Genomic DNA, 14,618 nt, shown 5'->3' with positions numbered 1-14,618 from the left:
CCTCCCAGGCTCTGCTTATCGGGCAGCTGGAGTCAGGGGCAGGAGCTGGGTATCGAACCTTGGTCCTGCAGGTGCTGTAACCGCTAAGCCAGACGCCTGCCCCACTAGGTAGATTTCAGTGCTAACTGAGATCCATGCGTGTTGAGTCTTCAGTTCATGGCAATGCATTGTGTGAAAATGTCCAGGGGCTTCAACATTTTTTGGAGCAGCAGCAGGTCAGTTTTCACTTCTGTTTTCCATGAATGTGTGCAGGCCCCTCATGCTCTTACAATCTTGGTGATTTTTTTTCTGAATGAAATCTTCCTGTTTAGCCCAATTGTTGCCATCCTGGGAACTGGGTTCTTCCACTCCATTACATGCCTTCCGCTCCCTTCTGTGTCAACGTATGTTAGCCTTTTTTTTTTTTTTGACAGGCAGAGTTAGAGACAGAGAAAGGTCTTTCTTCCATTGGTTCACCCTCCAAATGGCCACTATGGCCAGCGCTGCGCCGATCCGAAGCCAGGAGCCAGGTGCTTCTCTTGGTCTCCCATGCGGGTGCAGGGCCCAAGCACTTGGGCCATCATCCACTGCCCTCCTGGGCTACAGCCCCTCCCAGGCTACAGCAGAGAGCTGGACTGGAAGAGGGGCAACCGGGAAAGAATCCAGCACCCCGACCGGGACTAGAACCCGGTGTGCCGGCGCCGCTAGGTGGAGGATTAGCCTAGTGAGCCGCGGCACCGACTACCTTTTTTCTTGTCTGCTTCCCAGCCCTCTGTCACATGGACGTACAACATGGTGCTTAACCCCTTTCTGAAACAAAGCAGTGCATGCCATAATTTTTCACAAGTCTTTTTTTTTTTTTAAGATTTATTTATTTATTTGAAAGACAGAGTTACAGAGAGGCAGAGAGAGAGAGAGAAGTCTTGCATCCACTGGTTCACTCCCCAGTTGGCCACAATGGCTGGAGCTGTGCCAATCTGAAGCCAGGAGCCAGGAGCTTCTTCCAGATCTCACATGCCCGTGCAGGGGCCCAAGCACTAGGGCCATCTTCCACTGCTTTCCCAGGCCACAGCAGAGAGCTGGATCAGAAGTGGAGCAGCCGGGACTCGAACCGGTGCCCATATGGGATGCCAGCACTGCAGGTGGCGGCTTTACCCACTACACCACAGCTCTGGCCCCTCTCACAAGTCTTGCTTCAGAATATGTCCTTGCGCAAGTCAAATATCCCTTACCTGAAAATCTTGGATGAGAGTGTTTCACGTTTCAGACTTTAGGAGGGAGAGGGTTTAGAACATGGACACAAGAAGGTAGTTGAAGAAAATTTCATGGAAAAAGGAATTACAAATTAATACAGGTTTTCCATAAACTTTCTGACTCTCCTTGTAATGAGACATCTTTGGGAAGGGACCCGAATCGAAAGAAGGAATCCATCTGTGTTTCATCCTGCCTTTTCCACACTCCTGAAAGCCACTTTGTACCATGCCTCCGGTGTGCCTGCATTTAAGTGCAGTGGGTCACGGGAGGTCGGGGGTGGAAGTTTCCACTCCTGGTGTCCTCTTGGCCCTCAGAAAGTTTTGGGTTTTGGAGCGTTGCGGATTTCAGATTTCCACGTGAGGGGTGCTCACCTTGAATGTGGATTTTTGTCCCATACTGTGAAGTTGCCGATGGCGATTGCTAAGGTGAAGTCTTGCACATCAAAAATTGACAGCTGTCGCTGCGCGGTCCTCGGAAGAGGTGGCCGAGTCCAGCCTGCGACGGTCCCGGCCATGGTGTGAGCTGCACTTAGCTTACGCTGTGCCGGGTGGAAGGTGCAAGACTCCAAACACAGTGGGGCTCTTAAGGCCGCAAAGAGCAGTCTTCTGTCTTCCAGAAGCTTCTGCCACTGGGGCGGCTGTAACTCTTAATGTCCAAGGCCTCTTGGTTAGGAGGAAAGATGATCGAGGTTACTGAGTGAACGAATCTGCTTCTGGAGTTACCTGGAAAACGAGCCGTCTTCCAAGGAGGCAGGCAGGTGTTACCTGGCAATAGTGAAGCAGCAGGTGCATTCTTGAGGTCCGGCTTCCTGGGGACCGCACCCTTGGGATGTGGCGAGAAAGGTGTGGATGTCGGGGGCAGGTGCAGCGGGGACAGGGCCCCAGAGCAAGAAAGCTACTTTCTGTGAAGAGTAAACTGGGTGTTGGACAGATCCGGGTTCAAATCGTGACTCCAGTTTTTACAAGCAAGGGCCTGTGGTTTACCTTTCAGGACCTTGGTAGTTAGAGCAAGAAAATGGGGATGACAGTGCCACCTCCTGGAACCCTGGTGGGACACCGTGAGTTGGTGTAAGTGGTAAACTGTCTGATAAATACAGCGACTGTTAATGACAGCAGATTCAGAGTCCAGACGGCCTCCCGGGGCGGGCTGGGGGCTGGAGAACCTATGAGCTTAGTGTGTCTGGACCCTTTCCCTCCTGCACAGTTTGGTGTCTTCCCCCAGCAGAGCACCTGCCCACAGGTTTGTGGTGCCCCAGGAGCTCACTCACCGGCTGCTCAGTGGCCTTGGGATTTGTCTGTCTGTGCCAGCGTCTCCACCAGGGGCTCTGGCAGGGCCGCTGTGGACTGGGCCGGAGGGTGTGCAAATTCCGTGGGTGCTGAGGGGCTTAGTCCATTTGTCCTCCGTGCTGAGGTGGAGAGAGCGTGAGCTCTGTGGTCCCCGAGTTCCTCTGGGGTCAATAAAACTGGTGGTAAAAGGATTGAAAGCAGCTGGGCCAACTTCCTCAGCCCAGGGTCAAACATTTGGGTCTTTTTTTTTTTTTAAGATTTATTAATTTATTTGAAAGGTGGAATAAGAGAGAGAAGGAGAGACAGAGATCTTTCATCAGCTGGTTCACTCCCCAAATGGCCACACTGGCCAGGGCTGTGTCAGGCTGAAGCCAGGAACTTCTTCTGGGTCACCCATGTGGGTGCAGGGACCCAGGAGCTTGGGCCATGTTTGGCTGCTTTTCCAGGCACAGTAGTAGGGAGCTGCATCGAAAGTGGAACACTTGGTTAATCCTCTGCCTGTGGCGCTGGCATCCCATATGGGCACCGGGTTCTAGTCCCAGTTGCTCCTCTTCCAGGCCAGCTCTCTGCTGTGGCCCGGGAAGGCAGTGGAGGATGACCCAAGTACTTGGGTCCCTGCACCCACATGGGAGACCAGGAGGAAGTGCCTGGCTCCTGACTTCGGATTGGCGCAGCTCGCCAGCCGTAGTGGCCATTTGGGGAGTGAACCAACGGAAGGAAGACCTTTCTCTCTGTCTCTCTCTGTCTGTAACTCTACTTATCAAATAAATAAATAAATAAAAATTAAAAAAAAAAAGTGGCACAGCCGGGACTTGATTTGGAGTCCAATATGGAATGCCGGCCCTGCAGACTGTGGCTTAACCGCTGTGCCACAGCGCCAGCCCCGAGCCTTTGGTCTTGGATCACAGGTGTCTTTAGGTGACAGAGCTAGGCCGGCCCACCATGGCTTTTTCCAAAGGGGAAATGCAAGGCCCAGAGATGGGGAGAGCGACCTTCCCGGAGTCGGCCTGCGAGTTCCAGGGCCCCGTGGTCTTCCAGAGCTAACATGGCGTGTGTGTGCACAAGGAGGGAAGCAGTGAGCTCCTGGTGAGGAAGCCAGGACAGGTCGGGCACCGTGGCTGTGGCACACAGAGGCGTCAGATGCTGCTAACGCTGGTGGTGACAGACGCCTCGGCTTTGATCAAAGCACTCCAGGGCCGGCCTGGACGGTGACCCGTGCCAGTGTCCGGCAGTGTGGTGATAATCCTGAGATGTCCTCTCGGCCCTCGGCGCTGCCGCTGGGCCCCGGCTGTGGGAGGAAGAGGAGGAGGAGGAGGACGGAGGGGGGGCAGTGAGGGAGCGAGCTGAGTGGAACCCCTCTGGGACGGCAGTCTCTGCTCTGCTGCGCTCCCAGGCCACCTGTCTGCCCATGCGCCTTCATGTGCCACTCTGGTGACCATGGCCCTCAGCTTCCGTCACCTTGTCCCAGACGGCCCTTGTTTGTGTGCCAAAGCTGGGATTCTCAACCGGGAACGTTCGGCCAACCTCTTGCCCCCATGAGGGGACATCTGGCAAGGTTGGGAGACATCCTCATGAGGAGAGGGCAGCGGCCATGGCAGGGCTGGCGCTGGCGCTGGGCTCCATGGGCATGGGTGCCTCTCTGGAGGCCTGACCAGACGCCGTCTGCCTTCCTGTCCCCGCCCATCATCATTCCCAGGGCAGTCCAGTTGTCTCCGGTACCTGTGAGATGGTTCCAGGACCCCTTCTGCACGGGCCAGTCCCTCTGTAAAATGCTGTAGTGTTTCCATGTAACTTACCATCCTCTCCAGATTGCTTATCAGGCCCAGTACCGTGGGATGCTGTCTCAGTAGTTGTTGGAGTAAAAAAAAATTTTTTTTTTTTTTTTTGGACAGGCAAAGTTAGAGACAGAGAGAAAGGTCTTCTTTCCGTTGGTTCACCTCCCAAATGGCTGCTACCGCTGGCATACTGCGCCAATCCGAAGCCAGGAGCCAGGCGCTTCCTCCTGGTCTCCCATGGGGTGCAGGGCCCCAGTGCTTGAGCCATCCTCCACTGCACTCCCGGGCCACAGCAGAGAGCTGGACTGGAAGAGGAGCAACTGGGACAGAACCCGGTGCCCTGACCGGGACTAGAACCCGGTGTGCTGGTGCCGCAGGTGGAGGATTAGCCTAGTGAGCCGTGGCGCTGGCTGTGGAGTAAATTATTGAGGGAGTGGGAAAAGTCTACGTGGTCAGCACACAGGAGATCTTTTAAAAAATATTTCCCATCTGCATTGGTTGGATCCACTGATGCAGAACCCGTGGCTCCCCAGGGAAGCCTGGGTTGTTGGTGTGCTGGCCCCACTGAGCTTTCTCAAGCATGGGTCTGTGGCCGCGTGGCGTTTGGGGGGGCCTCAGATTCACTTGGATGTCCTCATGGCATGGAGGGTGGGCACTGTGTCATCCCTTCCAAATGGGTGTGACTGCAGAGCTGTGTGTAGGAACTTCTCTACCTCCCTGCTCCCCCCGCTGCCAAATGTTTCAGGGACTCGGGAGTCCACTCTGGGAAACAATGCTCTAGCATGAACCCCAGCTCCTCAAGCCTTTGACCAAAGCAGACTTCACACGTCGTAACTGTCAGAGGCTTCCGAGCCGTGGGGAGCGAGCCAGCGAGCCTCTCTCCTTTTTTGGACAGAGACCGAATCTTTGCACTTGAACTTGTTTATGTTTGCGAGTCTTAGATTAGATGGGGGCCTGGCGGTGGGGATCCATGTGGCCCTTTATTTTTTGGTTGTGTTTTGTGCTGCTTTTTCCTGACATTTAAGGCAACTTCTGAGCATGGCGTGAGAAAGGCTAAACTACACTTGCCACGCCTGCACTGTGCAAATAGTGAAAGGGGTAAATTCTATGTGAGGTGGATTTTTAAGCATATTTCCAGATAAACAAGGCAAGAAAAATGAAGTGACTGTATATCCAGCAAAGGACAGAGGACTTCACAAACCTCATGGGAAAACGGAATTAAAAGATAAGTTTGGGGATGGGCGTTAGGCGTTAGCAGATAAGATGCCTGAGTTCCCCCTAATATGCATCCCACCCCCAGCTCTAGCTTCTGACCCTGCTCCCTACAAATGCCCAGCCTGGGCAGCTGCAGGGGACGGCCCAGCTAACGGGGTCCCTGTCACCCTCCTGGGAAGCCTGTTTTGAATTCCTGGCTCCAGCTCTGGGCCTTGAAAGTATGTAGGGGGTTAACCCATGGGTGGAAGCTCTGTCTTTCTCGTTGCCTCTCTGCCCCTCAAATAAATTTAATTTTGAAAAACTTAATGATAAGTTGATTTTGGTAGGGAAAAAATTTTGAAGTCCATGCATAGTTCTTGCATAGCACATATTTTTCATGAACTTCTTGAAGATTCCTCTTAGGCATGGTTTTCCAGAATAGACCAAAACCTTTCATTTGGCAGTCTTGCTCATAGGCAGTGGGTCTGCAGCTCGGTGAGTGTACCCAGTGGGAACACACGGGCCAGGAAACTGAATGCCACCCCACGAGTCACTGCGTCCCTAAGGGTCATCCCTCCTCTGGTCTCTGTCACCATAGATTGGTCTTGCTGGTTTTGGACCTCATGGCACATCTTGGTGGTGTCTCCTGCCCCCAAGTCAGGAGTGTGTCTGTGAGACTGTTCTGTGGGAGTGGGGAGAGTGACACCAAGACCCTGTGGGAGATGACACATTGTTTGCATGAACGCCAAGTACAGGAGGAATGGAGACGGAGAGAGCAGCCACCCCTGGGTCACTTCCCAAATGCCCAAGACAGCCAAGACTAGGCCACACTGAAACCAGGAGCCAAGAGCTCAATGCAGGTCTCCATGTCAGAGCCGGGAGCCAACTGCCTGAGCAGTGATTAGCAGGGTCTGCATCAGCAGGAAGCAGGAGTCAGGAGCTGGAGCCCGGCTTCAAACCCAGACATGCGCTGATGGACGATGTGGTGCCCACCTGGCATCTTCCCTCTGCCCAGCCCTCTCATTCATGGCAGATACCCAGCTGATCTATCCATCTTGGGTGAGAGGCTCCAGAATCAGACTCAAGTTTAAAGAGGATTTTAAAAATATTTATTTCTTTGAAGGCAGAGTTAGAGATAGGGGCACAGAGAAAGAGATCTTCCATCTGCTGTTCACCCCCCAAATGGCTGCAACAGCCATAGCTGGGCCAGGCTGAAGCCAGGAGCCAGAAGCTTTACCTGGGTCTCCCACATGGGTGCAGAGGCCCAAGCACTCAGGCCACCTTCCATTGCTTTCCCAGGCGCATTAGCAGGGAGCTGGATCAGAAGTGGAGCAGCCGGGACTCAAACCAGCGCCCGTATGGGATGCTGGCATCACAGGTAGTGGCTCAACTTGTTATGCCACAGACTTGAGTTTAGATGGCAGCTCTGCCACCTCTTAGCTGTGTGACCTCTGGGGGATTGCTTCACCTGTCTGTTCCTCTCAGTGTCTGTATCTGCAGGTGCAGCTGGCTCTGAGCTCCCAGCACTGCTGCGGGCAGAAAGCTGGATCCCGGATGTGACAGAGGCCCAGGGGGAGGCGATGCCACACCTGCATGCATTCCTAGTACAAGGGGGGCTCACAGGTTGACGTCATAATCCAGGCAGTCTTCAGAAACAGGGTGTGTGCAGGATGAAAAAAGCTAGGCATGGATTTTAGAAACTTTCGCAGTGGAGTAAAGTTGGGCTTTAGCGCTGTGTCTCCACGAGCTTTTGGAAGTGCCCTTAGGTTATTGTTGCGGAGGGCACTGTCGGGCACCTGCAGAAGTAGAGAGTGGGGCATCGCATGGGGAGCCCTCACCCAGTGACCGTTCAGTCCAGGGCCAGGCTGGCTTCGCTTTGACCCCGTTTGCTTCCTCCCCGCCCTGATGGTGGGCGGTGAGCCCCGGCTGTCTGGTTTCCCTTGTAAATCCTCCTCAGGACCTCAGAAAGGCCAGGACTCTAAGTATGCAAAGCCGCCGTAGCATCCTCAGGCCAAAGAGCATAGTGATGTCCCCGAGAGAAAACACGGAGGCAGTGTTTGCATTTTCCTGCTCATCTCGTAATTCTGTTTTCGGGAGAGGGGTGAGTTCAGATAAAACTGTCTTCTAACTCTACTTACATTATTGACATTTTTAATTTTATGAAAGATTTATTTTATTGATTGGAAAGAGTTAGAGACAGAGAGAAATCTTGCACCCTCTGATTCAAATGGCTGCAATGGCTGGGTCTGGGCTAGGCTGGAGCCAGGAGCTTCATCTGGGCCTCCCATGTGGGTGGCATGGGAATGCTTGGGCCGTCTTTCACTGCCTTTTCCAGGCCACTGGCAGGGAGCTGCATTGGAAGTGGAGCAGCTGAGACTTGAACCGATGCCCATAGGGGATGCTGGCATCACAGGCAGAGGTTTAACCTACTACGCCACAGTGCCGGCCCCTCCTTAGAGTTTTTTGTTTTGCTTTTTGAATGGAGTGATTACTCAGATTTAGGGAATGCTTCACTCATGTTTCCCTCTTTGTTTATTTGAAAGGAAAAAAGGCATAGAGAAGGAGAGACAGAGGTCTTCCATTCGCTGGTTCACTCCTGCAAATACCTGCAACAGCCAGGGCTGAGGCCAGGCTACGTCTGAGAATCAGGAAATAGATCCATGTCTCCCACATTGGTGGTAGGGATCCCAGTAGTTGAGCCATTGCCCGCTGCCTCCTAGGGCAGGCATTAGCAGGAACTGGAAGCGGAAGCGGAGCTGGAGTGCAAACCCAGGCATTCTGATCTGGAACGCAGGCATCCCCAGTGGCATCTCAGTTACCGTGCCAAACACCTGCCTGTCCATCTTCCTAGCAAATCGGCACCTAGGTCAGGTCTCCTGGGAGAAATAACCATCTCGGCTGGCGCCGCAGCTCACTAGGCTAATCCTCCACCTAGCGGCGCCGGCACACCGGGTTCTAGTCTCGGTCGGGGCGCTGGATTCTGTCCCGGTTGCCCCTCTTCCAGGCCAGCTCTCTGCTGTGGACTGGGAGTGCAGTGGAGGATGGCCCAGGTGCTTGGGCCCTGCACCCGCATGGGAGACCAGGAGAAGCACCTGGCTCCTGGCTTCAGATCAGCGCAGTGCACCGGCCGCGGCGGCCATTGGAGGGTGAACCAACGGCAAAGGAAGACCTTTCTCTCTGTTTCTCTCTCTCTCTCTCCCACTGTCCACTCTGCCTGTCAAAAAATAAATAAATAAATAAATAACCATCTCTTCGGAGCAGAGCTTCTGGTTTTTGTTGTTGCTGTTCTCACCCTTGAGAGAGAGAAATAGGCACTGGAGTGTCTGCCCCCTCCCCCACCCCCTTTCTTTCAAACCCTGTGTCACGCACAGGTCCCTGTCTCCGGGGCTGGCTGTCTGGCTGTGGGGGCCCAGGCAAAGGCTGTAAGTTTAGTCCTTTCCTGTGGGGCATCGTCTTGGTGAATTCAAAGGAGCTGGGGATTGTTGTGTGCTGACGTAGGGGTGTCAGCGGCATAGCAGGGAGAGATGGCGCAGGTTGGAGGAGCCAGGTGAGAGTCCCAGCGGGGCAGTGCCCGCAGGCAGTGCCGAGGTCTAGAACAGGAGACTGGACAGGCCCAGGGCTTGCTGCCCCCACCACATCCTCATGCACTCACCTGGATGACACGGTGGAGAATCAGTCCCCCGAGGGACCCCCAGCTGAGAGAACAGTTAGGGACCTGAAGTCCTACACAGAGACAGACTTCTCCTTTGCAATTATTGAGGGACCCTCAGCAATATTTTCTATAGGAAATTATATTTATATTAATATTATATACAACAAAATCATTAATATTATAAATTAATATGTAATATATAAGTATATTAATATAAATCATATAAATATATAATAAATATATTAATATTATGTATACAACAGAATATTTTCTTTATCAGTTTTCAAATTGTTGTGTTGTTTCCCCAGCCTCGTGCAAGGATAGCTTAGAGCTTTTTAATCCTTATAAGCACATGAATTTAAATATATTTATCTTTTTAAACTCTTGATGTTATTGTTTTTATTGGTTATCAAATTGTCCCATATTGGACCAGATAAAACCGTAGTAAACATTTTATTATTCAGGTTTTCTAGACTTTGAAAAAAAAATGGGCACATTTAAATATGTAAATATAAAGTTATATGAAAGGTTTTTTCGTGAGAGTTTTAATCAGCGCTGGAAATGGGCACTCTGATACGAGGCGGGTGTCCCGGGTAGCACTTAACTGCTGTTTCAGTGCCTGCCCCAAAGCTGGGCCCGTTAAGGTTTCCTTCTCGTTGGAACCATACTGCACCTGATCTTTGGGCTCTGGCTTCTTGCACTTAGCATAGCATTTTTCACATTTGCCTCTTTGTCTGTATTGCTTTTTCCTTTTTATTGCTGAGTAATATTCCACATAGGCATGTTGTTTTTCATTTAAAAATACAAACATCTTTCCATGGCCAAAGGTCCCTATTGTAGGATTCTAATCCTATGAAATCTGAAACAGGTGAGCCTTTGGAGACAGAACGGAGACGAGCGGTTTCCAGGGGCCGGGGCTGGGAGCTGGGCAGTGACTAAGGTGGCCACAAACACTTTCTCGGGTGATGGAAATGGGCCAGAACTGATCATAGTGCTAGATATACAATTCCATAAACTTGCTGACAATCAGAGTAGGAGAATTTCACTGCGTCTGTCATACTTGAATATGTATGTTCACTTGGAGAGCTCTGTGTGCGATAGAAGTCCTGCATGGTTACAGCGTCCTGGTGAGTGGATGTTCTGATTGACAAGGCACTCCCTGGCGGGCACCCAGCTGCGTGCGGGTGCTGCTGCTCCCACAGCGCTGCAGTGTGCACCTGTGCCTCTGCCAGGCTAAATGCCAAGAAATCAAACTGCAGGTCAAAGGGTGAGCATAGGTTGTGTTCTATTTTGTGTGTGTGTGTGTGTGTGTGTGTGTGTGTTTTTCATTTTCATTTATTTGAAAGGCAGAGAGATAGAGATCTTCAGTATGCTGGTTCATTCCCCAAATACCCACAAGAGCCAGGGCTGGGCCAGGCTGAAGCCTGGAGCCTGGAACTCAGTCGAGTCTCCTACATGGGTGGCAGGGACCCAATGACTTGCACCCTCACCTGCTGCCTCCCAGGAGCTGGGACTGGGAGTGGAGCTGGGACTCGGACACAACACTGATGTGGGATGTAGGCGTCCCAACCGGCATCTTCACCACCGGGCCGAGCACCCACCCCTTCAATTTTTATTTATTTGAGAAGCAGAGGTGGGGAGGTTCACACCCCCTCCCGGCGGCTCCCAATGGACTGGGTTGGACTGAAGCCAGGAGCAGGAACTCCATCCAGGTCTCCCGTGAGGGCATCAGGAACCCCATGACTTGAGCCGTCACCCTGCCTGCCCCTCTCCCCACCCCCACCCCCACCCCCACCCTCCAGAGTCCACACTAGCAAGAAGCTGCAGTCAAGAGATGGAGATGGGTTTCGAAGCCAGGTGTTCCACTATGGGATGCTGGCACCTTAACCAGCGTCTTAACTCCTAGGACACTGCCCACCCTGTGATGCTAAATCATTGTGAATAAAAAGTGAGCTATTTCATCACGCTTCCACAGTTCTCCCTTCTGTTTTTTTTTAATGTATAATTGAGATAGAATTTATGTACCATACGGTTTACCTATTTAAATTATACAATTGAGTGGCTTTTAGTATATTCAGAGATTGGTGTATCCATTACTGTAATAAATTCTAGTGTACCTTTATCACCCCTTAACAGACCAGACACCCTTTAACTGTCACCTGTTTTATAAGAAGGTTTATTCATTTGAAAGGCAAAGTAACAGAAGGGGGGAGATAGAAACACACACACACACACACACACACACACACACAGATCTTCCATCCCGTGGTTCACTCCTCAAATGCTCACAACTGCTGGGACTGGGCCAGGCTGAAGCCGGGAGCCTGGAACCCCATTTGGTTCTCCCACGTGGGTGCAGGGGCCCAAGCACTTGAGCCATCATCTGCTGCTTTCCCAGGCACATTAACAGGAAGCTGGATCAGAAGTAGAGTAGCCAGGACATGAACCAGGCACTCGGATGTGGGAAGAGGGCATCCAAGCAGCAGCTTAACGTTCTGCGCCACAGCACCTGCCCTAACTGTCCCCTCTGACTCCCCTCCGGCATCTGGAGGTCTGCAATCCACTTTCTGTCTCTGTGGATTTGCTGGGTATTTCATAGAAATGGAATTGTACACTGTGGTCCTTTGTGTGTGGCTGCTTTTTCTTAGCATAATTAGGTTTCTTTTTTATTTTTATTATTTTTTAAACATTTGTTTTACTTATTTTTTACTTAAGAGGCAGAGTTATAGGCAGAGAGAGGTCTTCCATCTGCTGGTTCATTCCCCAAATGGTCAGAGCTGGGCTGGTCTGAAGCCAGGAGTTGGGAGCTTCTTCCAGGTCTCCCATGTGGGTACAGCAGGAGTGGATTGGAAGTGGAGCAGCTGAGATTTGAACCGATGCCCATATGGGATGTTGGCACTGCAGACAGATGCTTAACGTACTGTGCCACAGTACTAGTCCCGGCATAATTATGTTTCTAAGGCTCAGCCATATTATAGCAGGCATCAGTACTTCATTCCTTTTTATGACTGAGTAATAGTCCACCCCGTGGATATACCACATTTTTATATGTCCTTTTATCCATTCATGAGAATGTTGGCTGTTTGCACTTCTGGGCTATTCTAAATCATGCTGCTGTGAACGTGTGTGTACAAGTTTTGTTTCTGTTGAGTTTATCGCTAGGACTGGAATTGCTGGATCGGATGGTAGTTCTGTGCTTGACCACTGGAGGCCTTCCCTTTGACTCTTGCAATAACAGTAAGGCATGGGTGTCTTCCCATGTCTACACTTCTTGCTTCTTAGCCACTGTGAAAATAGCAATTACACATCCACTCCTATGTCGATGGATACTGGTTATTTCTTGGTTTTTGCTATGATGGGCACCAATGCAAACCCTTTTCTCAAGGGCTTTTGCAGGGTTTCTGTTCTCTGACAACATAAACGACACAGCTGGGAACATGCTTATCTGTGGGCCATTTCTGTGGATTGTAGCCCTCCACGTGGCTAGGGGACAGCTTGCTCTGTCTTTAAGGCCCGTTTCCACCCGATTCTGACCCTGTCGCCGTATTCTGCAGGGGACCAACCAGGCACCATGGCGCAGAAGGGCCAACTCAGCGACGATGAGAAGTTCCTCTTTGTGGACAAGAACTTCATCAACAGCCCCGTGGCCCAGGCCGACTGGGTGGCCAAGAGGCTGGTGTGGGTCCCTTCGGAGAAGCAGGGCTTCGAGGCGGCCAGCATCAAGGAGGAGAAGGGGGATGAGGTGGTCGTGGAGCTGGTGGAGAATGGGAAGAAGGTCACGGTGGGCAAGGATGACATCCAGAAGATGAACCCGCCCAAGTTCTCCAAGGTGGAAGACATGGCGGAGCTGACGTGTCTCAACGAAGCTTCCGTGCTGCACAACCTGAGGGAGAGGTACTTCTCTGGGCTCATCTACGTGAGTATCTGCAGCCTCTGATCCCTTTTCCGGGCCACCTGCACCTGTACGGAAGGGAGGGGCTCAGAAATCTGTTTGGAGTTCGGGGTTGGGGGCTGAAGGTGCCATCGCATGAGATGGCATGCTGGGGATGGGTTCTCGTCTCCATAGAACAAGCCATGTTGCCCCCATGAAGCCTCAGTCTTCCTGTCTTTGCAATGGGAGCAATCGGTGTCGCCGGGTACAGGGGATGTGTAGTCGGTGAGCAAATACAACAGGTCTGTAGCAAATATCAGAAATGCTCTTGGCACCCGAACAAGCTTATCTTTTCGTTTCATTTTCCATGAACTTTTGACAGTAACCTCATGGGCAGAGTGCCACGGAGTGAGATACACACTCAACAGGTCTTGATGATGTCATTCCTCGCCATGGCCTCCTGGGAAAAGGGCTGGTGCATCCCAGCAGCCTGGTGGGCAGGAGACAAGAGGATCTGCTCAGATTTCTCAGAGGCCTTTCCTGTCCCCAGTGGGAGCGCCCAGATGGCATCCTGGGTACCTCGGGGTTGACAGTGTTGGTTGGAGAGAACTAAAACTGTACCATCCAATGTGGTAACTGCTGGCCACTTGGGGCCAACTACATTGAGATTTTAATCACTTGTTGAGCATTTAAAAATGCATTGTTTTCAGTTGTGCTGGCCATACGTGCCCAACAGCCACCTGTGGATAGCAGGTGTATTGGATAGCGTAGGTCTAGAACGCTCCATCATCACAGTTCTGTCGGACGGCCTGGACAGAAAGATGGGAAGAGCAGCGACTCGGGTTCTCATGGCTTGAACCAGCTCCCCACCCCATTGCCCCTAGAGGGACATAAATGTCACCCCTGATGTCACATGGGGGTGGAGGTCCCACAACCCAGCCTTTGTCTGCCTTTCATTTCTGAAAGTACCTCCTACCCCGTCGGGCAAGTTAACCTCCTGTCCCTGAACTGCACTTCTGTTCCCGACAGCCAAGATGTGCTGGGATCCTTCACAAAATCAGGGCAGCTGCCGCCCCCATCACCATGTCCTTTGGGCCTTGCCTTCCTATCGCAAGAGAAGGAGCCCTTTCCTTCTCCAATCACGGGCTACTAATTTTTTTCCTAATCCGGAGAATGAGGCACATCCCATATGGGAGACCTGGCAAACTCCGAGACGCATAGCACCCTCTGAAGTCAGTCCTTACCCAGAGAACTTGCTGAGAATGGAGTGTATTGGCCAATCGAGAGGCTGCCGTGCCTGGCCCTAGCGACTTTGCCTCGTTCCCAAGTCTGCGTCGGTGCTGGGCATTTCTCCATCTTGGCCCCCAGCGTGCCCATGCAGGGCTGTGCGGTCTGTCACAGGACTGTGCCATTGTTCACTCTCCTTAAGGAGTGAACTGCCTGCAGTGCCGGCAACCCATAGGGGTGCTGGTTCGACTAGATGCTCCACTTCCGATCCAGCTTTTCTGTGGCCTGGGGAAACAGTGGAAGATGGCCCAGGTCCTTGGGCCCCTGCACTCATGTGGGAGACCTGGAGTAAGATCCTGGCTCCCGGCTTCGGATTGGCC

At 52.0% G+C, this 14,618-nt stretch overlaps 1 protein-coding gene across 1 annotated transcript in view; it reads left to right on the top strand.

Moving 5' to 3' along the window:
* Nucleotides 1-14,618, top strand: part of MYH11 (myosin heavy chain 11) — a gene marked incomplete at its 3' end in the record, with an annotated part of 111,459 nt that overhangs the window by 4,530 nt on the left and 92,311 nt on the right. Inside the window, 1 exon segment of the mRNA NM_001082308.1 lies at nt 12,695-13,056. Within this exon segment, the coding sequence (NP_001075777.1) occupies nt 12,712-13,056 (345 nt within the window). The 5' untranslated portion in view covers nt 12,695-12,711.

Source organism: Oryctolagus cuniculus, chromosome 19 (genome assembly GCF_964237555.1).
Source record: "Oryctolagus cuniculus chromosome 19, mOryCun1.1, whole genome shotgun sequence".
NCBI classification, from domain to species: domain Eukaryota; kingdom Metazoa; phylum Chordata; class Mammalia; order Lagomorpha; family Leporidae; genus Oryctolagus; species Oryctolagus cuniculus.
The sequence above is the reverse complement of the archived record's forward strand: the minus strand, read 5'-3'. Positions and strand labels throughout refer to the sequence as shown.